Source organism: Pteropus alecto, unplaced genomic scaffold, assembly GCF_000325575.1.
Source record: "Pteropus alecto unplaced genomic scaffold, ASM32557v1 scaffold50, whole genome shotgun sequence".
Classification (NCBI taxonomy): domain Eukaryota; kingdom Metazoa; phylum Chordata; class Mammalia; order Chiroptera; family Pteropodidae; genus Pteropus; species Pteropus alecto.
Genome location: NW_006431918.1, coordinates 8,095,210 through 8,121,433, shown reverse-complemented (window position 1 = coordinate 8,121,433; position 26,224 = coordinate 8,095,210). Strand labels below are relative to the sequence as shown.

The following is a 26,224-nucleotide window of genomic DNA, read 5'->3' as shown; positions in this document are numbered from 1 at the left end:
CCTCCCTTAATTTGGGTTGGCTGCTCTTCCTCTGTGCTCCTTTATATAGTGAACACATCTAACTCAGAGCACTTCACTTTATATACAACTTCTAAAAACTTATTAGTGACCTACCAGAACTCCATCAGTGAACTGTTTTATACTAAGAGCTAGATAACTGAGCTCTCAACTGCTAGAAATAGCAAATAGCATAAATATGAGAATTGACAGCTGAATTCTGGATAAGAATACAGAATTGTTCTAGAAACCATGCCTGTAAATACAATGATATACTAAATACATTAAATACAGAATTTTTTTAAGGAAAATATGTTATAAATTTCAAAAAAAGGAAAAATTATTTCATAAAATTAATATTCAACTCATGTATTTATTTTGTGAATTTGGAAATCAGGTTTTTCCTTAATAAAAATATTTATTCTTATTCATATCTGATCCTGTCTTGAATGATCCTATTTTTTCTCTTTTTTAATTTCTTCTTCCCTTGGTTTTTAGGTTTTCTGAAATGGTGTTAGAAAGGCTTGATAAGATCTTCATACATTTGACAAGTATGAAGAGATCTGAATGAGTCAAACCAAATTTAGCAGAATTGACAATCAGAAAATATTTTTTTTTTTATTTTTTGTACCTTGTCTATAAAAGAATATATGTACTGATCACAAGAAAAAAAATCCTATAACTTTTGTATAGTGACAGATGTTAACTAGACTTATGGTGATCATTTTCTAATATATACAAATATTAAATCCTTACACTGTACATTTGAAACTCATATAATGTTTTATGTCAATTATACCTCAATTTTAAAAAATGCAAATAAAAAAGAATATGTAATGCTAGAAAAACAGAGCAGATTTATACACTGGTAAAGGTGGAGGAAAAGAAAAAAAAAAGAACCAAAGAGATAGAGAAATAAAGGAGAGTAAAGAGGTCTCTCAGAATACACAGATAAGGAGAATATATCCTTTAGTTGGAGGTCACAGATATTTGAAAAGATTAGCATATCTGCCTGAAAAATAATTCTTTCTGGTATGTAATATATGCAAATGCAGATGCTGTTGTATATTGATAACCCAGCTGTTTTCTAAAAATTAAAAACAACATAAAAGTTTAATGTGCTACAGGCTGTCTCTCTGATTACTCTTCATCTCCTCATGGTTATTATTTCTATTGTTTAATGATTTTTTTTTAGAGAGAGAGATTATTTTTATGATCACTTACTATGCCATATGTATTAACCATGCACTCCAGAATAACACTTTCTCAAGAGGAACAGAGCTTTCTCAAGTAGAAGGTGAAGACGTGACTTGATGTAGACAGTTTGCGTCTGTGAACTGTCTATGAATGTGAACATCAAAGTGTCCCAGATTAAACTAAACATATAGAAGTGAACAGAAATAAGTAGAACTATAGATATGGAAGAGAAATAAATCTAATCCAGTCTGCTTTTAATACTAGAAAGGCAGAAACTTATCCTGGTACCATTATTGTGATTCTGCAGAGATAATGTTTTAATCTAAGTCAAGTGTATGCACAAATTTACTGATATTGGAGATATCAGTAAAGTCAGAGTTAAAGTCTCTTAGAACAAGATTCTGAAGTAAAGGTGGTGTAGCCTAGAAATAGGGTGGGGAGTAAATTAGTAGATGGCAATAGTGGGAGTTTTACAACTGGCAGAAGGTCTGTGATAAGACTTGACGTGAAGGCTGCCCCGGCCTGGAGACATGTCCTTGGCCAGGGTTAGAGCAGTGGGAACTGCCTCCTTGGGTTTTCTTGTGCAGCTCTACTCCAGGCTCAAAGTTTAGAAGGAAACAATGTGCCTGAAGAAAGAGGCAGTCTGTGAGGAACCTGTGAAACAGCACCTGCCCTATTCCCAAGTCACTCAGTATCCCCTCACCCAGTCTTATTTTCCTCATATCACATATCGGGAAATAAAATTAATTTTTATTGTTTATTTTCTGTGCATCCTGTTAGAATGTGAGCTCCGTGAGAAAAGAGACTTCCTCTGACTTTCTTGCTTATCTCTGTATTTTTAGCACCTTGTAAAAAAATGAGTATTTGTTGACTAAAAGAATATATAATAAACAAAAAAATAAACTCTCCCAATTTATCAGCCTCTTTCTTACCTAGTCAAACTAGCCTAGATCCACCCCTTCAGCAGTATCCCTTCAACAATTTCATCAATCACCCTTACACTTTCAATTCTTTTTTATATATTCCCCCATACTTTCATGGCAAAAATCTCCTCTCTCTCTCCGTATATGCTTTGCATACACACGTGCGTCTTCACAATTCAGCATTTTTCTATACTTATTATCCTGCTGTTGAGAACACAGAAAAACAACATGGAAAGAAAATAATTATTTACTTATTATGGGCATCTATTAAGCATCCATCACCATGCTAGGTATTTCTCTAAGTATTATTTCACTCTTGGCACAAACTCTCATAATCTTGTTGCCTTTCCACATCATTCATGCACATTTACTCATACTAGTCCCCGAGCTAACCTTCTATTCTTTAATCTCAGACAAGGGAGTAGAGTTCCCTGCTGTCCAGTGCTCATCTCTGTGTTCTGGATTTTGTTCTTCTTCTTTACAGAGCTTGGTAGTCTATTACAAGCTTTCTTTCTTGTATGTTTGACATCTTCCCTCTTTTTAAATCTTTCCGATAAACACAGAAACACGGTCACCTTCTAAGCTACTTTCTCTAAAATCACTAATGACTTAGAATAATCTAATCGGTACTTTTCAGTTCTTATCTGTTCAATCTTCTTCCAGATGTGTTCTAAAACATACATGTGGTAATGTAACCAACCTCTAATCTTTAATCTACTGCCTTATAATGCAGTTAAAATTACTTTTTATGGTACTGAAGGCCCTTTGTGGTCTGGCTCCTGTCTGTCTCTCTCATCACCTTTAGATCATTTCACAAATATCATATTCTCTAACTGTGATCTCTTTCACCAATGTGTAGGAAGCTTATGCAGTGTCTTCTGTGTAGGTATCATTTGTTCACGACTCTACCCAATGTTTTATTCATCTTTCAATCTATTTCACCAGTCTCCCGTTTCCCAGAAAACATGCTTGGATTCAGCCTATCTGGGTCTAGTGCCTATCTTCTATGACTGTGCATACATATAGTATATTTATCCCTTTACTGAATTTATTACAGTATATTATATTTGTTTACTTACCCATGTTTCCCCACTAGACAATAAACTCCAGCTGATGAAGGTAGAGACTTGCCTTTCAACTCCTCAACCTTATTACATAATTTGGGTTTAGTAAAAGGTTATTGAAAAAAATGAATAAATTAATGACCTATTCATTCTTCTCTTCCGTCTTCTCCTTGCCTCACTTTACAATGAATTCTACATGTGTCCACTAGGAAACGGTCTCTAATTACTGCTCTAGTGTCAACATTTTATGATCTTTTCTATGATGCAATCAGGAATTCATATTCTTTTTATAGTTGTGTTTCCTAACCCATGGGTTTAACAGTGAACAACATAAAGAAGGAAATAATACTTGCTGAGTATTTAGGACGGATAGGCACCATCTAGGCACTTTACATGCATTATAGATCATGTAATCCTCTTGGGGAAGGCATTATCATACCTATTCTATATATGAGGTAACAGAATCTCAGGAAGATCTATGTCACACAACTAATAGTCATCAGGGCCAAGAATCAAATCCACATTTCATTTGGTTTGTTCATTCTACTGTATCATATTGCATGCATTACGCTACAAGATTTAGCACTATGATATGAAATGGCCATAAGAAAAGATTATCACATTTGTTTTAATAACATTCATGCATATTTACTAATCATGTATATTTCTATGAATAGTACTAAGTAACGAAGCGATATATTCTTTCAAGAAAATCAAGTACATACCACACTTAGAACATAATAGTCCATGTTTTTAGAATGAATGTTGAGTCTAATGTATAATATATATGTTTAGATAATGTACAATATAAAAATTAATTAGGGTGTGATGAGTAGAAAGCTCTCCAAAGTTTTAATTTGCTAATAATTAACTACTTGGGGTTGTCGGGAAGAAAAGGACATCAAAGAAACTTTCAGCCAAGTTTTAAATAGTCTTTAGCAAATACTGATCATGAAAAATATTAAAAACTTATTTGTTATGGCAGTTCTTCAAAAACTTAAATACGGAATTACCATATAATCTAGCAGTTTCACTTCTGGGTATATATCCAAAAGAAATGAAAGTAGGGACTTAAGATACTTCACACCAATGTTTACAGCATTACTTACAATAACCAAAAGGAGGAAACAACCCAAAATGTCCACAGACAGATGAATGGATAAACAAAAGGTATACATATACCATGGAATATTATTCAGTCTTAAAAAGTAAGGTAATTCTGACACATGCTACATGGATGAACATGAAAACATACTAAGTGAAATATGCCAGTCACGAAAATATAAGTACTGTAGGATTCCACTCCCAAGAGGCACCTAGAGTACTCAGATTTCTAGATGCAGAAAGTAGAATGATGGATGTCAAGGGCTGAGGGCATGGGGATAAGGAATTATTGTTTAAAGCATACAGAATTTCAATTTGAGAAGATGAAATTCTTCTGGAGATAGACGGTAGTAATGGTTGCATAACGATGTGAATGTACTTAATGCCACTGAACCATACAGTGAAAAATGGTTAAAATGGTAAATTTTGTTATATTTACCACAAAAATATTATTTGAAGTCATAACATGTTAAAGTAAAATTAAAAATTAGTTTACATATCTATTTCAACTACATATCTCATGTCTAAATGAAGTATGCCCCATTTCAAATATTCTACCAAGTTAATTTAACAAATATTTATTGTTCCATTGTCTGAGCCCATGCCCTGAATTTAGATTAGGAAAATACGGTCATCAAAGATATATGACAGTCTTATAGATCTCCATTGTCCAATATGGTAGCTATATGTGGCTATTTAAATTTTAATTAACTAAGATTAAATAAAATTAAACATTCAGTTCCTCAGTCACACTAGCACATTTGAAATGCACAATTGCTACTTATAACTAGTGGCTACCATACTGGACATTTTAGATATAATGAACATTACCATCCCTGGAGGAAATTATATGAGACAGTGCTCTTTTAGATTATACTATAAATAGTATATGGTAAACTCCTTCAGTAAGTCATTGGTGTGTGTGAGGAAGAGAGGTGGTCAATCCAGAATCAAAAAAAAAAAAAAAAAAGATCCAATTATGTTGGGTGTTCTGTAGGGGAAACAACCAGCTGATTGAATATTTTACCTTTTTAACTAGCAGCATCACACAGACATAGGCATAAAGCCATCTTTTATGACGCAATGTTACAAAACTTTAGTGACATGAAAGGGATAGTTATATTATCATGGACATACCAATAGAAAAGTCTTTAACAGAATCCTACATTGAGAGAAATAGAACTAAGTATGTTTTCATAGCAACTCTACAGAATATTATGGAAGTTCAAAATTAAAACTACACATATTATATAGCGATGTAAAATAATATATGCTCACTAGTACGTTAAATAAAACAGAAGATAAAATCTATCATATATGATTTCAGTCATATTATAGATATGTAGAGATATGGATAATTACTATAAGGGAAATTGAATAGAAGCAGGAGATATATTTTATGAAGAATTATGGACATTTATAGAATAGCATTGTTCAAATATTGTTAAAACAATAACAAAGAAGGTGAACGGGCCTACACTATTCCATTCTAACAATGAAATTACCCACTGTTTGGTACCACCATTTGCATGTTTGCTTTAACTCGATTTCACACACAGGACCCCAGGTGTGTTCTATCATGCGCTAATAAAATAAAATGCCCACTGAACAGAATGTTTTCGAAGAACTGAAAAATTGTTAGTCTTTAAGAATTCACTCGATCCAGTTCTAAAATGAACTTTCTTAGAAAACAGCAACTCAAAACCTGTGCAGTTTAAGACAAACATATATCTAGTATATAGTGCTTTTGTCTGTGTATTAACCTTTATATAGCACATAAACTAGGTGATAATATATATTGGCAAGTATACTTAAATATGCACTTATAATATACTGTCAACATGACCAGGCCATAAGTAGAATTATAAAGGAATGCATCAAGTACTGTGAAAAATGACAAACCTGACTTATTACAAATAACGTTCTCTTTAAAATGACATACAAATTTCCCTATGAATCAAAGTCTTGGTTTCTTAAATGTAGTCGTGCTCTAAAATTATATAGATATATAAGGTGATATCTGTTCAATTCTATAATCTTTTCACATGATGTACATTAGAGTTAGGAGGATATATAATTAGATTAAAATACTAAAAAAAAAAAAAAAAAGAAAGAAAGAAAAAAGCAAGGCTATATAAAGACTTTGGTGAATCCTGTATTTGTCAAAAATGTGTTTTGAGTGTTTTACCTAAGAAATTAAATAACAAAGACGAAGCAAGTCTCAATAACATCTAACATCAAGTGTGATAATGTTTGGAAGCTTTAGACTTCAATCCTGCTGTTGACTTCTATATGGTTACACATGTACATATGTGCTATAAATAAATATATCTTATCACATTTAAATAGATTTATGCTTATACTCTTATTTCTTTAATGAATTAATTACTATTTTCCTAATACTTTAAATTAGCCTTCAAAATTATAGATATGATTACTGATATCTTGAGTTCAAACTGAAAATGCTCTCAATTTTTATTGAGTCAAACATTTTGTTGGAGGGATGTCCTGGGTTTAAGTCCCATCTAAGTCCCTAACTGAACGGTTATTCCATAAAAGTAACTTTACCCGTCTGGTTTCAGTTTGATGATTAGTAAAATAAAAGCATGGGGAAGATGATATTTAGTACCTTTAGGCTAAACACACCTGTTAGACCAGACAGATAACTTACCTCTCTCAATACAGGATCAGTTATTGAATTCAGGTTGACAGCTCCTTCATAGGTCAGGTAATAGAATACATTGAGAGATCGAACAGCCTCTGGTCCTTGCTGTTTATAGCCAAAAATGAGATCAATCCACTGGTGAAGCTGGCAGGAAACAAATTCACTCTCCAGGGCCTGAAAAAAAGGCCACAGAATGTATTATAATGCTGAATTCTATTGATAAAATATGTTGAGAAATATAGAACAAGCAGCAAAGTTTGGTGCTAGATTTACTTGAACGGCCTTATTCTGATGTCCTATTTTCCACCAGAATCTGTCCTCCTTTGTATGTAATTAGAGACCTCCCAGCACTTACCACACTGAACTGTAACAGATTGCTAAAGTTTTGGTATTTTCTACCATACTGTATGTAAGCATGATGAGGGCTAGGACTGATTCTGTCTTGGTCACACTCGTAACTAATAGCTATTCAATTTATACTTCAAAGAGAAGAGGTCATACAGCGTAAAGGCTACTTTAGAACAGTAAATGTAAAAACAATATTTATAAATTTTCTAAATATAAACATTTTGTTTATTACAACAGTAACCAAATTATTTATTTCAACTGAGTTTTTATGCCAAGAAATTAGATATTGGAAGGGATACTTAATACTGAAATACTATTCTAGGTATTAATATCAAATGAACATAAATATTTGATGCCATCAACATAATAATGTCCAAAAAATAATGAATAAACATAATTAAGCATTCAGTGGAAATGCTGGGTACAAGATTCACTTCCAATTTATCATTACATTCTCAGTTACTAGCATTGTACCAGATGCAACAGATACCATTAAATATTTGCTGAATATTGCAACAGATACCATTAAATATTTGCTGAATTTAATGAAGTTATAAATAATAGTTTAAAAAGAGATACTTATTTTTAAATAAGTATTCATATTTATATTATTTATTATTGTTCAAAATTATTTGAACATGAAAGTTTAGTATTATCAACTAGTTTATCAATAAATAATGTAATTCAAATCAGAAATCTCTCAAACTCAAACCCTGAAGCTTAATTTGAAGTATATCAGTTAATACAAATTCACAATATGTATTCTCAGAAAGAATCGACACTTACAGTTATAATGTATCTCATTAAAATTCTTACTTTCAGAGTAACAAGTATATGGCTGTGATGTTTTTGGTGTGACCTGCTGCTATGTTATCAATACTATAAAAAAAATCTGTTGGTTTTAAAACAAAATTGACTAACTTCTATAGCAAGTAACCAACAGATAAAAACCATCTCATCACAAAAGAAGTTCCTATTAGTTCACAGGTGTACACCTGCATAATATATGTTTAATTACAATAAATACGTAATATGTTTATAAATAAAAAAATGTTTATGGCTAAATTCAAATATATTTCCCTTAATAATATTTAACATAGCTTCACAATATATAACATAATATAAAATGTAAAAAAAATAATTCCATAAGCAAAATTCTAGGTCATTCTCATATTTCCAAGTATACCAGAAATGAGATATACCTAAAAAACCCTTTAGCTAGTTTCAATTGTGAAAGTTATTATTTTCAACTTCTCTTATAAAACTCATTATAGTTATAATTTTAGTAAACTACTTCATATTTTATTTGAAATGAGAGGGGCTTGTAATAACTTTAAATAAATTCCTATTTTAAGTACATGGATTTAAAAATCAATCCCCAAATCCAGGAACTGTTATTGCAAATTGTATACAAAAAGGATACGTTTATTTTACTAACTTAGGCCTTGGGTAGGAAAGGGGGCTGGGGGCGTGTTTAAAGTGACACATAAAAACAGCAATTGTCTTAATTTGTGTGCAGTGCACTCCACACAAAAGCCCTAAATATGTTCAAATTAGAGCAAGCTGCTTGATTGTCACTGCGGTCTCATGTCACATTAATGCATGACAAACATTAAACCATACACTTAAATGGCAATTTATATCATTTAAATGTTTACTGCCAGACTAGCTCATCACTCATTTAAATGTGACTTTCTGACAGCTAATTTCAGTTAATTTTCTCCAATTCACTTAATTAGAACTTTCAATCAGGGAAGGACCTATACATATCTTCAAGCTTACATTCTTTTTAGTTGTTCAAAATTTGAGTCAATAAACTGCTGAAAAGCTCTACTATAATAGATTTGCATGTGGTATCGGAGTCTACAAAAAAGTGTGACCATATGAAGCAAACTCACAGTGTGTATTCTCAGAAAGAACCTACACTTATTTATGTAAATAATACTCTTGCCAGCAGTTTAAATAAAAAATGTTTAGTTCATATACACACACTATTGAAACAATAAAAAAAAAACTCTGCATCCAAGCTAATTAAAAATTAATGATTTCAAAATTGTTTAATAAGATAAAACAGTCAGGAGTCTCTTGAGTGTCCATGGTGTTGTGATTTGAGACTATAAAATTCTAGAAGGCTCAGCAAATGACAAAGAACAAATGAATTTTCTCAATATTAAAGTCCTAAATACTAGGGCAATTTTATTTTATGTGTCATCAAAGAATTGTGAGTTTTCCTAATGTCGATATTACTTCTTTATACACATTCAAAATGGTGAAATTGGTTGGATTTAGATGCTTAAACCTTTACACCTTGACACCACATCAGAATGTTAAGCAAAAACACTGAACTTAAAGACACAGCTCACATTACAGCACAAACACACATGCAGAGACGACCAGAGTGCCATGGTTCAGAGTCCTCCCTTTACTCTGTCATATTGGTCAGCATTTAAGGGGCTGACCAGTAATTCACAGAATTACTGGGCCATGCCTTTTCCAGAGGTTGATAAACACATTTTCATAAATAAATTTTAAATAAAAATTTAAAAACCAAACTAAAATCCTATTAACGTTCTTTAAAGATTTCTTGCAATACATCACAGCTTTAAAAAGAGAGTCAAAGGAATAACTACTATGGACATAAGAGGACTACAAAAAGTTTTAGTATATTTCAGTATAAGGTCAATTCAGGACTTTAACATCCTTTTGATACCAGTGAATGACAGCTGCCTACAGAAAAGTATATAATAATACACAAATGTACTTGCTAAGGACTTGAGGGAAGAAGTAAAGACAAGCAGGAGGAAATTATTGAGGGAAAAAATACAAATAATTCAAAATGGAATACCCTGGGATTATATTTTATAACTTCTGTTTTTGTGATTCAAACACATAAACCATAAAACATATTAAAAATTCTTTAAACTATTTTTATATGTTCATATTTTTAAAAATACACCTATATAAAATATTTATTTATATCCACATTTTTAGTCACAAAAAATAAAAACATGCCAGTGGAATGCTAAGTATTAGAGATTTTTCAAAGCCTTTAAGACAGACAGTCCTCATTAAGACTGGAGTTAAATATGGTTTGCAGCTAGGGGATAGTAACATTCTTCACAGGCTGCTCTCAAACCTAACCAATCAATTGTTAGCACTCCCCAGTAGGTTGGATACATCATTTACATCCAATGTGTGCTCTGAGTAAAATTTGTAAAAAAAAAAAAAAAAAATCCACTAAAATGTCTAACAATACAATAATATTCAACTCATCTGAGTTATTATAAAATAAATCAGTGACTAATGTCCAATTGTTAAGGATCAAATAAGACTATGAAAAGCCTATAATATAAAGCCTCACACAAATTGTCAATCCAATCCAGGGGGACTCATATTAGTCTTGACAAACTGTCTGGGGGCTGATATCTGTTTTTTTTAATGAGATCTATTAAACAGAGACTAAAACACTTGAGATATGCTAAAAAGTACAGTATACAGATGTCAAATACAAACACTCAGTAACTTTCATTTGTTTGGTATGCATGCAGAACATCAACAAATTAAAGCTTTAATATTATAAATAGTAAATTATTCATAAATAACTTGTTTGTGTAAGTCAGTGTCAGAAATTATAACATACGTGAGTATGTGTCTAATAATCTAACTGAAAGAACATAATCTATGTTTTTATGAAACTAACTCATTAAAGATATGAACTATTCATTGATAAAAAAAAAAGTTACATAAAATAATTCTTGTTTCCTATAGTGGAGTCAAATAATATAACATATTGAAATAGTTTGCTTTTTCTAAGAAATTCTAAGCTACTTGAGAATAAAAATTCTAAAATAAAGGCATTAATCATGTGGTTAGTTAGTCTATACATGCTTTAGAGATACTCTAAAGAGACATTCTAGCAATTTTCTTTTATTTTCAAACACATTTTCTGTAATGTGAAAATTATGTAAAATCAAAACCAATTTCACTTAACAAAGAATTATTAGGAAATTGTTTACCTCGAGACCAGGAAACCTGACTTGTAAGTAAGTAATATTACTTGTGTTTCTTGTACTTGTAATTCCTACATTAATGCTAATATTTATTTATACTTCTGCTAAATGTTCTCATACCTCACCATTTTTTAAAAAGCAACTAAATAAAAGCTACTGATAGCTACAGGATAAATGATTTTTAGAAAAAATCAAATAAAAAGAGCAAATACTATTTAAACTTTTAAATGAACTGTATAACAAGAATATAGGTCTGTACAGCACAGTTACACGCGTCTGCACACCTGTACCACTACTTCCACTCCCAGGCTTCCAGAGGCCTAATTCAGTTCTGAGATACAAAATGCTATAGTTATGTTTCAAATAAAAAATTAAAAATCACTGACTAACTCTCTTAGTATACAGTAATTATAAGATACATTTAATCATAAATTTAATGAAAGAATAAAAATTTGGTAAATTTTTAATTGTACTTATAATTAAGCATCCCAATTCATTTGAGTACAGATAGTAATATGTTTCAAAGGAGTTAATGTTTGAATTGGCAAGAATGTTCAACATTATGGGCTTGGAATTTTAAGTATTTTTCATTTCAAACACATGTAATACAGCCTTCTATACACATATACACACACACACACACAAACACACATACAGATTTAAAATGAACTGGTCTGTTATGTTTGCATGTGCTGGATTTCAAACACTAGTGGTAATGTTTCCTTAACATTGATATATGACCTTTGTAATTTACATTGAAGAAAGCTGTTTTTTTCAGCCTAATTAGAACTGTTTCAAATTTTCCTGCTAAATATATGATATAAAGTCCTTTCAACTTTTTTATTCTAGAGTTTCTTTCCATGTCAACTTTGTTCCAATCAAAATATGCTTTGAATTAAATGATTTTGATTGAATATGTGGATCACATTTCACTTCTAAGATTTAAAGTCCAAAAAGGAAAAGTTTAGCCTGTTCAAACAAAGCAAGAGCAGCCACTTTGCGGAAAGCTATTCACATTTAAGAAGACTGACAAATTGTTTGTGTGCACCATTAGGTCTAGTTTCTGCAATAGTTGCCAGATTTCCTGTCCCCCTAATAAGATACATTAACTCCTTAAATGCTGGCTCTGAATTTGTGATCAACCCAAGTAATTTTAGTAAAAATTTAGTTGCATACATTTCCCTTCTTTGAAATAAATTGAAAGAATAGAAAATTAGTCATGTTATATCAAAAGTTTCAAGAAACAAAGGTCGCAGAAAAATCAATGTTTTTTCATAATGGACAGGTACAAATTCAGAATACAAATATGCTTTCCAAATAAGATTTTCCAGAAGTGATAAATCCACATTAATCTCATTTTTTAAAAATGCATTAATTAACTTATTAAGAATTTCTTGTTCAGGTGAAACATAAGGGTGAAAATATTAAAATTATGGTGAACTAGAATCAACTAACATGAGCCTAACATTCTCCCATATTAATTACAATATATCACACCGCTTCAGAATTCAGATATCACCTTAATATAAATATATAACAAAAATGTGAAATTTAATACTATTCACAAAGAAAAAATTAACTTTGGGGGCTTAAAAAAATATGTATGAAGCTGTGACATTAAGAACAATTAAGTCATGAATACCAAAGGGGAAAAAAAGGAGAATCAAGGATTTAGAGAAAAAAAATTGTGGGATGCTAAGAAAAAAATAACTGACTTAAAAAAATGAAATTTTGTCAACATACTGAAGTTCCGGCTGCAAGGCAGATAGAGAAATCACTAAAAGGAGTTCTTCTGTGCTTCTAAACTGCCCTTGAACTGTTGGGTAGAAGAGAGATTTTGGAGCCGGCAGCACACTGTTCATTTCTACATTTATATCATTACTGAAGGAAAGTGTGAGTTAGTATCTATCTGGATAAAACCATCAAGCACTTGTGCATCTTTTGGCAGGAGAATCATTCTGTCTACGATTGTTATTGTGTAGTTTTAAATGGAGTCGTCAACCAGCTGTTATATATTTTACACACTGAAGGCCATGTTTCCTTTGAAATTCATAGTTTTAATCTCAACTGAAGTCTGTATTGCTGTGTGCCAAGATCAAAAGGATTAGGCAAACTTGTACAATTACCCTCCTTTTCAGAGAGATGATTTTTTCCTAATGTTTAAAATAGTCCTATATGCTGACATTTTATCCAACTATTTTCTTTAGAACTACAGAACATTAAAACATTTAATTAACATTTCAACCTTAGGTCACTCTTAATCTAAAACCTAGGAATTCATAATATACAGATATTTTAAACTAGTTATAATAATACGCATAGGGAGATGGAGCTTTTAAAAAAAATTCTATTTGGTAAAAACGAATGGGAAACTATAATAAAAGGATTGATATACCTATCCATTTTATTATTTGTTTGCATTTTGCATGACTTCATTCAAAAAACAATTCAGAACTTACAATGATGCATAATCAAGATAAAATAAATTTAACATAAGTAAGGTAATGCAAAAATAAGGATAAGAAGTACATAAAAATAACATCATGAAATTCTATAGACTTGTTAAAGGTGCACCATGTAGTTGGCCCTAAGCTTTCTAGCAGGCAACATAAAGAAACACGTACACTTACAAGAATCAAATATGACCATAACGTAAAAATAAACCAGATGGCCTAGAAAAACACATTATTTCTATTTCTGAGATAAGAAATTCCTCCCTTGGCAATATGATGGAATCCAGGTATGTGACTCTCTGAGGGACTGACTTAATCCTGGGATAGATTTAAAGTACAGACAAATGGAGAGACTACATATTCTTCAGGCAATCCTGCATAAACATTATTTCTCTTAGGTGAGGCTCTGGATGGTGAAATCTAGATTATACTCCAAGACAAGTACCTGGAATATAGCCATTTTATTTTGTCAGTTAAATGTAGAGCCACATGCTTCAACAACAGCTAAACTGAGTCACAAGACTAAAGATCTCTTAAAAAGGTGAAGGGCATAAGCAGAAAGACACAAACAAGCCTCCATGGAAGGCAGGCCCACCTTCACTCAGAAGGAATACCGGCTTATCCTAAGATAGGTCCAAGACTTTCCTCAGAAAGTAATTTGTGATGTTAAAATCCCTAGAAAATTAGTTCTGAGTGTTGTTAATTTCTGTTATGATCTCTAAGATAAATGAGTCATAAAAACATACGCTTAAGTAATTAAAGTATTAATCTAAAGTTCTCAATTTCCACCTAGGTATGGAAAAAAAGAATAGGTTTCTTCATCAATAACCATTGAAAAATGTATTAATATGCTGTATGAACTTCTGGAGGTTTCATTTTATAGTCAGTTACAAAAGGAAGAAAAACAAAACAAAAAAATTTAATCCCTTCCCATTTGCTTATCCAAATAGATCTGATAAATACTAGCAGTCTCTTGCCTTTGAAGATGGCCAGAACAGAATCCCTACTTACTGCCAGATGTAGTTTAATCCCACGGGGACCCCAGACAAAAACAAGGGGCTGTCTTTATGGCACCAATGACTCCCTGGACTGACTGCCATAAACTTATATTGGCAAATCAAAATCCTTGGCAAAATATAATATTTATTATATCATCACATCCAAGAATACCCAATAAAGAAAAACTTAAACTGAAGAATATGAATGCAAAAGTTGCTGAATATTTTTTAAACCATTCACAAGTTCAGCCAGAGAATTACATCTGCACTTACTCTGTGTATGCAATTATATATACATACATTATGTAGGACTAAAAGTCTTTTTTCATTCCACAACTTTTGATTAATATCAGCATGCTGCTCTGTCATCCATTCAATGTACAAACACTTATTGAGTGCTTACTATAGGTTCTGTTCTATGCTAGATTCTGGGAATGAGATGAGATGTCTATTTGGAGTGTGGGTAGGGAGGCAAAAGGGGATCTTTAAGATGACTACAACAGTCTACATGAGAGGCCCTGAGAGCCTCAACCTAGAAGCATTAGATGTGAAGAAGAGGGGCATCTTTTAAAAAGATTTAAGATAAAAGTTATTACACCAAGTAATTACCAGTATGAGAGGTAAAGGAAAAGGAGTTCGGGAAGACATCCAAGTTTCAGATTCAGACCTTAATCATACTGGAGAAAGAACAGTTTACGCGGTAAATGATTAATTCAGTTTTGAAATTAGTATTAATATTTTGGACTTTCTTTTATAGATCTGAAATTAATCCTAAGCCTTTTTTGGGGGATCTAAAGCTGCTTAATTATAACAGAAATGTGTACACTACTTAAATATTAAAATATGTTCATGTTCAATACTGAGATGTCCGAACCAAAAATACTCTGGGTAACAAAATGACCACCAAAACTTTTCATCAGTGCTCTCCAACAGCGATATAATGCTAGTCACGTATATAATTAAAAATTTTCTAGTGGCCACATTTTAAAACATAAACAGATACAATTAATTTTAACATAGTATACTTAATCAGAAATATAAAAATACCATTTAAACATGTATTCAATATAACAATTATTTTCTATTAAATCTTAGAAATCTGAATGGATCTTACACTTACCATGTACACTACATTTCAATCCAGACTAGCTACATTACAAATAAATAATAGCCACACATGATTAGAGGTTACAACACTGGACAGCAAAGTTTTTTTTTTCATTTCCTAATATTGAATCTGCATTTGGATTTTTACAGCATTTTGATATGACAGAATGAAGGGATTAAGCCTCTTAAAAATTAAGCGTCTTCCACTGAAAATAAAGACAAAGCTTACAAAGCACCTTCAGACTACAAAATGACCTTTGATGCAGTTTTGAAAAGGTCACTATAATTCTCAGAGCCATGAAGAATTGCTATACTTTAGGACACAACAGCAGAAATACATCTTCAAGTGTGAAACAGACACAGCGTTCTGTAATGTATATGCTTTAGTCACAAAGATTCTTCAGTTACAAATCTCTGAAGAGATGTGGCAGCACTTGAGAGATGGCACTATAACTATCCTAACTACTCTCGCTAACAATAAAGGCAAAGGACTAATTCTACCAACTACGATGTTATCTGTAAACTCTGCATCCTTAAAAGTCCTTGGTTAGAATTCTTACATATTGTCTAATCAGCTGTATCAGTTATGAACTTTAAAAGCTATCATATAGCCATAGACTATAATTTAGTATTGAGAACACAAGGTTTGCTGAAAGTCAGCTATATAAAATCTATAGAGAATATGGTTGTATACAAACCTTATAAAACACTTCACTCTGCTGATGGAACTAGCCTCTGTTTGTCCACTCTTAGAAATTCCTTAACATCTGTAATAAAAGTCTATGATTGTCTAAATCACAAGAAATTATAGGTCTGATTCTTTCTGAATTATCAATGGAATAATGACTAGTCAGTCTTCTTTAATTATTTTTATGTAGCCATGTATACCTGGGTAATAGGAGATCAACAATCTAAACTTTTTGAAAGATTAAAGTAAATTTGTTATTTATTCCTTACCTCTCCTTTCACTTAATTTCTCATCTTTCTGATACAGGTACACCACTGAAAATGTTTTTTTTCTAAAATCAAAATGTTATGGAAACATAAACACCACAATGCAAATGTGAAGTGAGGGAAGATAAGCAAGCATCCAGACAGCTGGATGAATCTTCCAGATTCTCTTTCTACATTTCTGATTTTCCTTTTCCTCTGTCTACCTCCTTCAGGGGTTGCTCATGATCCAGTCCTAGGCCCTTGTTTCTGACATAACTCAGGCTAGATGAGTAGATTTTAACTACCTCACCTGACAATTATTACCATCTCCAGAGTTTCAAATTCAAAATGTCAACTACCTAACATGCTACTTCTTTCAGTGTATGCTTCAGGTAACTCAAACCTAATATATCCAAAAAAAAAAAAAAAAAATTTTTCCCCTCTTAAATTTCTTTTTTAATTTTTAAATTATGGATACAGTCCTTCAGCCAGTCAGACAATTTAGAAATTCTAGCAGTCATTTTGACTTCTTTTCCTCTTGCTCCAAAACCTTATTCGGCAATATATATATAAGCCTCTAAAATATCTTTCAAATTCATTTTTCCTTTTCCTTCCATTGTGATTATCTTTGGTCCTGTGCATCACTATCCTTTGGTTCAATTATTCTAACACTATCCAAACTACTCTCTTTTTCTTTAAAATTTCCCCCCTTCGACCTCTTCTCTATACTAATTGCTGTCTAAAATCTGACTGAGTCACAACTCTCCTTTAAACTTTTCAATGGTTCTCCTTTCCATAAAGCAGTGGATTTCCAACTTCAACATGCACTGAAATCAGCTGAAGGACTTGTTAAAAACAGATTGCTGTCCCCTACCCCAAACAGAGTTTGTTTCTGTAGAACTGGAGGTGAGCCCAAGATCTGCCCTTTTAACAAGTTCTCAGGTAATACTGATGCTCCTAGTCTGACAACCGCCTTTTGGGTACCACTACCCCAAAGAAAAAAGTATTTACAAGGTATTAATGATTGTTCATGTAACCTGCCTATGTTATTATCTTTCCTAAGCATCGCTCACGGTTCCTACACACATACTACACTCTACCTTCTGAATTAAGTTTAGCTCTTGTATTGTGCTAAAACATCTTTATTCACACTGCTTCTTATATCTGAAATGCCTTTTCCATCATCTTGTTCTCTCCCTGGCAAAATCCTACTCATTTTTAAAAAAAATTTATTTATCTTTTTAAGATCAAATTTATTGGGGTGACATTGGTTAATGAAATTATATAGATTTCAAGTGTATAATTCTATAACACATCATCTGTATATTGCATTGTGTGTTTACCACCCAAAGTCAAATCTCCTTCTGTCACCATATATTTCACTTCCTTAACCCTGACCTACCGGCCCCGCTGCCCCGCTTCCCTCTGAAAAGCACTAAGCTGTTGTCTGTGTCTAAGAGTTTTTGTTTATTTTGTTTGTTTGTTGTTTTCAGTTTTACTAATTCTTAAAGATTATGACCAAATGTAATTTCCTTAGTTAAGCCATCCCCAATCTTCCCAGAAAGCAAAACAAAGCATTTCCTTTCAGTCTCAGAGTTAAAAAAACAAAGTAACTATGTATGGTGACAGATGTTGTGATCTAGGCACAATATATGTAAATATTAAATCATTATGCTGTACACCCAAAACTAGCATAATTTTGTCAATTATGTTTCAATAAAAAATATTTTTAAAATTACACACAAATAAATGTTAAATGCTCTAATGATAGCTTGGGCTTCTCTTTCATGATATATAGCACAAATATGATATTATTTATTATATAACATTACATGTTATTACAGTTATACATTTATTTGTTTTGTTTCTTATTGTTTATCTCCTTCAGTAAATAAGTTCAAAAAGGGCAGGCAGGTACTAGGCAGTCTTTCTCATTGCTATAGTCCCAAAAACTAATGAGTAGTGGGCGCTCACAAATATTTTTTGAATAAATAAACGCATCACTTAATCTACTTCTCTAATTAGTTACTGTCATGTCTGTTTGATCTTCATAATGACAGCCCCAAAGGCCAGGTGTCATATTCTTCCAATTCTGTGATCACAGACCTAATCACCCACAGGCCTCTAATAAATGTCTATTGAATGAATGAATAGCATTTAAGTAGTTCTTATGATTTAGCACAATTCAGTGTATATATACAGGAACTATGATCTTAAAGCTTTGTATAAGTATAAAACTGACCATAGAAACTTTACCCAGTTGATACAGTGCTTATTTGGTAGAGTTTTAGAAAATGTGAAGAATTTCTGTGATTACGAGCCATTGCAAATGAGATGTCCACAGTGTGTTAACCACAATCAAATGTGGGATAGGATGATTACATGGAAAGAAGAAAAAGTGAAGTGGATATTAGTTATCATCTTTCAAGGTTTAACTTTCTCTTGAACAATGTCAAGAAGACAGATGCAAATAATGTCAATCATAAACCTGACAAAGGCTTTAGAAAGACATTATGCAAGGAAAATGTATTTGAAGATCACCTTGGAAGAAATTCACTGACTAGCTAAACAACAACATAATAACTATTCCAGCAGCACTTCACATTTAGAGAATACTTTAATGCTTTATGCTAAATGTTTTACATAAATTATTTTATTTAACGTCATAATAATCCTATGAAATAGGTACTACATTTTTAAAAAGTGCTTTCAAATAAGGCTAAGAATGCTAAATAAATCGCCTAACGTCACACAGCTAGCAAATGTCAGAGTTGCAATTTGAACACAGATCTAACTCCTAAAGTCATGTTATTAGCCACTACACATCCTTTTGAAAAATTCTGAAACAGAATGGTATATCCCAAAGTTATATTATGAAAATAATAAAAATATGAAATCAATTCATACTAAGAATTACTTGGTAACATTAATATCAAGTATGCTGAGTACACACTAAATCTGATGTGCCATGTTGACCTGCAGGCTTTATTTAAAGGTTTTATTGTTCTTCCAACTGGTTTTTACTTTTACACATGCCTTTTAAAACTAAAACTTTCACCTGGCATTACCGTTTATTTTTCTGTCTTCCTCGTAGAATGTGAATTCCTGGAAGGCAGAGATTATATCTGTATCTTTGGAACTGAGCACATACATGGTAGACACTCAATAAATATTTATAGAGCTGAATAAAAACACATTCTAGGCCTCTTTTTCATTAATTTAACTGTATATGTTTTAAGAGACTTTAAAAATCAAATTTTAAAAAAGTCAGGCTTTAGAGCAAGACAGAAAATACCAAAGTATTTGTTAATTGCTAAATCCAAAGACTTAATAAAAAAGCAACCCATTAAACTATTCTGGGAATGAGAATTAACACTAAGAGTTCATTCTGCTAATTTCTGAACATCTATGAACATTAACAACTTTAAAAAGGTGATTTCATGTATTTTAATGTATATCATATTTTGGCACATGAACTAGTTCATTAAATCAAACTATCATGTAAAAAGAACAGAAAAAATTATCTTATTTTCACTTAACTACCAAATTCGATATGTTTTAGTCAATTTTTGCAAAATGTTCTAAATATTCCATGTAATAACACGGTCTCAAACTATCTACTCAAGACACTGATTTTTTATTTAAAAAAAATCATAGCACAAATATTATTTGCTTTTATGATTTAATAGCTCTTAAATGTGCCACTTGGCAAACACTTTAAAATTAAACTACTATAATAATAAACAATGTCAAACAAATAAATCTGCTTTGAGATATATTTCAAGCTTTTTAGATAACTTCTATGATAAGCTGTAAGACACACTGGAGGACTGTAATATCAGAGCTGGAAGCACTACCTATATTAGGTTAGGAGAACTGGATCAAGAACACAGATGTATTGATTCTGAGAGACCACCATTTTCCTCGTCTGTCGCTCAAAACTACACTCTTCTTTGGAGAAAGTCTACCTTTTCAGTTAAATTCAACACAAAGTATGCTCTTATAAGGCCAGAATCTATCAAATATATTATTAGCAATATAAGCATTTAAATTTTTCTCCAATATGTAGGTGAAAAGACAAACAGCAAGGCAAGAGTTAATTGAAACATTCCTCTTTAGAGCAACTGAGTTGAGGAGTGGGGGCTGGTGGGTGGCGGGAGGAAGGAGCAAGGCAGAGAGATGCAGAGTTAATCAGGGAGCAAATCCAAAGCCAAGCATGGATAGGCCTCACTAATGAGCCTCAAGTACCCTGCAGTGGTTTTCAAACTTAACTGGCTTCAAACGATGCCACCCCATGACAGAATGCAGCTAGCCATAAGAGGAGGGTGATTAGAATAAATGACTGGAGTAATTAACTCTGATGTGAAACCACCTGATTGGAAAAGAGAAGCCAAGAGCTATTTAGCTGATGGTCCTCCAGTAGAAAAAGGAAGCTTTCTCTTTCTCTTGTGTGAGTGTTCAGTTAGAACTCAGCTCTTTCAAGTAGGTATTTGGTAGCACTAATGAAAAGCAGCTTTCATTCAAGGGCCTCTCAAGGACCTTCCCATTCATTTTGAAAGGGGAAGAAAATAAAAGCTTCAAAGTAGAACTAATTTACTTTACTCCCCTACCTCTTAGTGAATTCTGCATTAGTGAAGTCTGCATTAGTATTTATGCTTACAGTCTACCTCCAAATAATGTCATCAAATAGCAAAAATTTTCATTTATGAAATGACCAGATAAGGATAATGAAAAATTTTAAACTTTCCTTTTCTTTAAAAATATTTTTCAACATTGCATGTACACCTTACATATGTACCATTTTATTTGTCAATCTTACTTAATGAAAAACTGTTTTACATGGAAAACTTTAAATTTATAATAATTGTCGATCAGTGTAAACACTTCCTTTGTACGTGCCATTGGGATCATTCTTCCTACAGCAAGAGACTCCTGAGTCAGGGAGAAGGATATAAAGTATAAATGGGGTACATCTGATTTTGAAAACAACAACAACAAAAAAAGAATAACGTTAAGGCAAGGAAAGAAAGAGCACATATTTTTTTGCAAGAAGACAGCTTTCTTACAGTGCAAATTGATCCAAAGAGCCCACCACATTCTCCAGGCTGCTTTATTTTACAAAAACAAGAATTACAAAGACTGGGGGCATTACTACCTGCTGTTTTACAAGTAATCATCGATTCACTGGGCCAATGTTGTTCTGTACCTGCTGAGCTAATGTTCCTCGACACACCCTCCCCCTAAAACAGGTTCACAAGCTGTCCAGTAACAACTATGAGTATAGTAGCACAAGTAACTTAGTAAATGTTTGTGCCTAAATTCAGATTTATTTGACAGCTTTACACCTTTGGGCATGATATAATTAAATGTTTTGACAGCTAAACAAAAACTGTATAAATTTAAAAGCTATTAGATCAGCATCTAGAATCAAAATGAAGTAATTTACTTATACCCTAAACTACTTTTAGCAATGCAGTCCAACAAAAGCACAAAGAGAGGGCTAAATGTCTATCCAAACGTTTTAGCTAATTCTTTCCCACTTCTCCCATGAAGAATATTCCCTTTACAAATACTGACAATGCCTTTAATATCAACAAAGGGTACATAGCAGATTTAAGTTATCATTAGAACCCCTAAACTCTACCTCTGGTTATTTTCTATAATTTTAGAAGCAGAAATATTAAAAAGACAAAGATTAAGAAACAGTATTTTATTAAAAAGACCACAGTGTGCTATTTAAAAGTGTTTTAAAAAACACAGGAAAGTGAGTGGTCCTTCAAACTCCACCATTAAACGACTCAGGAGTTAATCCTCATTCACCAAAGATGCCAGGTTCTAGACTTTCAAGGCACTTTGTGCTGCTTGGTTCTCTAAGAATCTAGTTCCTACCCACCGTGGAAGGGAAGGATCACAGCAACTTACATTGCTTACCTCTGGAAAAACCCACTGTTCATTATCTGAGCTCCAGAAAATATTCCCATCAGTGGTACTATTCAAACACATAGATTAAAAAACTCCCATACTTCTCTAAAAATGAAAAAACAAACAAAAAAAACAAACAAAAAAGGAAAGCAAAATGCCCATTTTACTATCATTTTTAAAATAATAGGTGGATTTATATCTACCTATCGCACTGTATCATCATTCTGGAAAGCACCTAGAGAGTACAGGCTTAGAGTGTAACCAAAGCTTATTTAAACAATGTCCAAGACAGAATCATTAATTACTGAAGCATTTGGATTCTATTAAATATATAAAAACATTTATAACCTACTTTTCATTATGTAACAACCTGAGGAGATACTGTACTCTCACTGCAGGTAAGAATGATCAGTTGTTTATTTAAAAAAAAAAAAAAATCAATGACATGTTTAGAAACCAGTTCACTTCTCAGGTGGTGTTTATATTTCACTTTATCATCATTCTTGGAAAGACAGTTCTAAAGGAAGAAAATACTATGAACTCAACCTGTTTAACTTACACATACTGATGTCAAGTAATTTAAAAATCATTCTAAAAAGAGCTTCTTATGTACACATCTAAAAACATAACTGCGTTTATCTGTTCTCTCCCTCTCATTCATGTTAACAGATGGATGTCTTTTTCTGTACCATACTTGAATGTGCTGGAACATAGTCTGAAAATGGATTAAACTTTTTTGAGTGTTTAAATATCTGATAGTATAAAGACTATAGGGATAAAGCACTGGGGAGTCAGAAGCCGATAGTTCCAATCTGGCTACTTTTTTAAAATGAATGAACCTTGAGTAAGATCATTTAAACATGAGTTATGAGGCTCAATATTCCTAGTAGATGGATAGCTGTTTGAAGAGTTAGTGAATTTAAATCCATGGGTAAGTGTTACTTTGTGTAAAATAAAAAGTTACTATTAAAATATTACATATTAAAGATGTCTCTTTCTGAAGAAAAATTATCTGTGCCTTTCCCATTGTTTCTCTTCTCCATGGACATGTTTTGAAAAATGTTATCAAATACATCTGACAAAGGTATAACTGCCAGACCTTCTGATCAGAATAAGATAACCAGCGGCACTGATCTGATATAATTTAGCTAAAAGTCCTGGAACTAGAATTTAACCCACGTTGCCTTTTTATAAGTAAAAGAACTAAATTTAAAATGTTAGAAATTGCTGTGGCAGCTCTAGGGGCACAATGAGCTTTAGTTCATATCCACTGCACATATATAAACATATCAAGCCTAGTAAAATATACTAATTCCTTAGAACTAAGACTCTATTGACTATAAGATAAATCTTTACTTTATATTGTTAAGAAATAACAAGAGCTGCAAAATAATAACAAAATGCTTTATTACGCAGAATTTTAATTTTATGCCGACTGAAAGCTATTAGAATTTGACATATTTTATTCAGCATTATATATGTGTAAAAAAAGAAAATATAAATGAAATAAATTGGTTATTCAAAAATTGTTTCAGAGAGCCCAACTCTACTGAATCACTTCCTGACTCAAAGTTGTTGAAGTCTATTTTTCCACACAATATTGTCATTCAATGCCTTTAAGAGCACTAGCGAGGCAGCATTTTTTAAACAAGAATTCTCCGCTATTATTACCTCTGGAATTTTCTTCCAAGCCTCAGACTTCTTGCTCTCCTATTCTCTCTCCCTCCCTTCCTCTCTCCTCAATAGCCGCACCCCCTCCCCACCATCTCTGTCTCTCAAGAAATGCCAGTTAGTGCACTGTTCATGACTATTTCTATCCTGGTCTAACTGTGTTTATATGTTTGTTAACTGACACTTCTTAGTGCCTACACTGTGATAACTCTATCTTAAAATTTACCAACATACATTTAAAAATGCTGTTTAGTAAAACAAAAACAAACTCATAGTGGCACGCAACAGACTAGTGGTTACCAGAGGAGAAGGAGGCTGAAGGGAGGCTAAAATGGATAAAGGGCATCGACTGTATGGTGACAGATGGAAACTAGGCTTTTGGTGGTAAGCATGATATAGTACATACAGATGTCGAATTACAATATTGTACACCCGAAACTTATATTATCTTATAAACCAATGTTACTTCAATTAAAAAAAAAAAGATGTTTAATGGAACAACATTGTTTGGTGGAAGAGAGTTTGGCAGTTTCTTACAAAAATAAATATACTTTTACCACATGATCCAGCACATGCACTCCTGGGTATTTACCCAAGAGTTGAAAATTTGTGTCTACATGAAAACCTGCACACAAATGTTTACAGCAATTTTATTCATAATTGCTAAACCTTGAAAGCAACCAAGATGTCCTTCAATAATTGAATGGATAAACTGTGGTATATTCATACAATGGAATATTATTCCACAATAAAAAGAAATCAGTTATCAAGCCACAAAAAGACATGGAGGAAACTTATATGCACATTAAGTGAAAGAAGTTAATCTGAAAAGGCTACATACCATATGATTCCAAATACATGACATTCTGGAAAAGGAAAACCTATGAGGACAGAAAGAAAATGCCAGGGGTTTAGGGTGGGTGAAGGGGGAGGGATGAATAGGTGGAGCACAGGTGGTGTTTAGGGCAGCAAAACTATTGTGTATGACGCTGTATTGGTAAATGTGTGTCCTTATGCATTTGTCAAAGCCCACAGAATATACAACACAACAAGTGAATCTTAATGTACTCTGGACTTTAGTTAATAATGATGTATCAGTATTGGCTCATCAATTATAATAAATGTGCCACACTAATGCAAGATGTTAGTAATAGGGAGAATTGGAGGGAGAAGTGAGGGGTGTATATAGAAGTCTATTTAAGTTCTACTTAATTTTTTTATGAACCCGAAACAGCTCAAAAAAATAAAGCTTTAAAAAATTTAAATAATATTTATATGTCTCCCTCTTCCTCCAATGAGATATAAGTTACTTAAACACTTGAGTCAAAACTCATTCATCTATGGATACCATGGCTAGGGCCGTTATTGGTACATGTTAGGGGCTTCAACTGCTACTTTTTGAAATGTAAGGAGTATGGCTGCCCTACTCAAAGGATTCTCAGAGCCTTTATTCCCACCATGTGTGCCACAGCCCACAGAATGAGAAGCATTAAGAAATATTAAATTCATACTTTTCGTATCACTTATATGAGTACATCCCAGTATATATACATATATATTTTTAATCTACCTCTTTTTTTCAGAGTGAGCTGAAAAGTATGAGCTGATAAGCCACTAATTTATCTAATATTTACTATTATTATGATGTTTGGGGCATTGTGCTGGGCACTGTAGGACAAAGATAAATGAGGCATTTTCTTCCTGCCCTAGAGGAGCTCCCAGTCCAATGAAGACACCTATGTGAGAACAAGTATATACAAAGGATGAACAGAGAAAAGAGCTGACAGCACAAAACAAGCTTAAATAGTATTATAAATAATATGGTCTAATAC

General features: G+C 32.4%; 1 protein-coding gene across 1 annotated transcript in view; it reads right to left on the bottom strand.

Moving 5' to 3' along the window:
- The window catches only part of LRBA (LPS responsive beige-like anchor protein), a 558,252-nt gene that overhangs the window by 65,583 nt on the left and 466,445 nt on the right, over positions 1 to 26,224 (bottom strand). Inside the window, exon 50 of the mRNA XM_006906268.3 lies at positions 6,957 to 7,124. Coding sequence (XP_006906330.1) covers positions 6,957 to 7,124 — 168 coding nt within the window. The remainder of the gene's footprint in view (positions 1 to 6,956; positions 7,125 to 26,224) is intronic.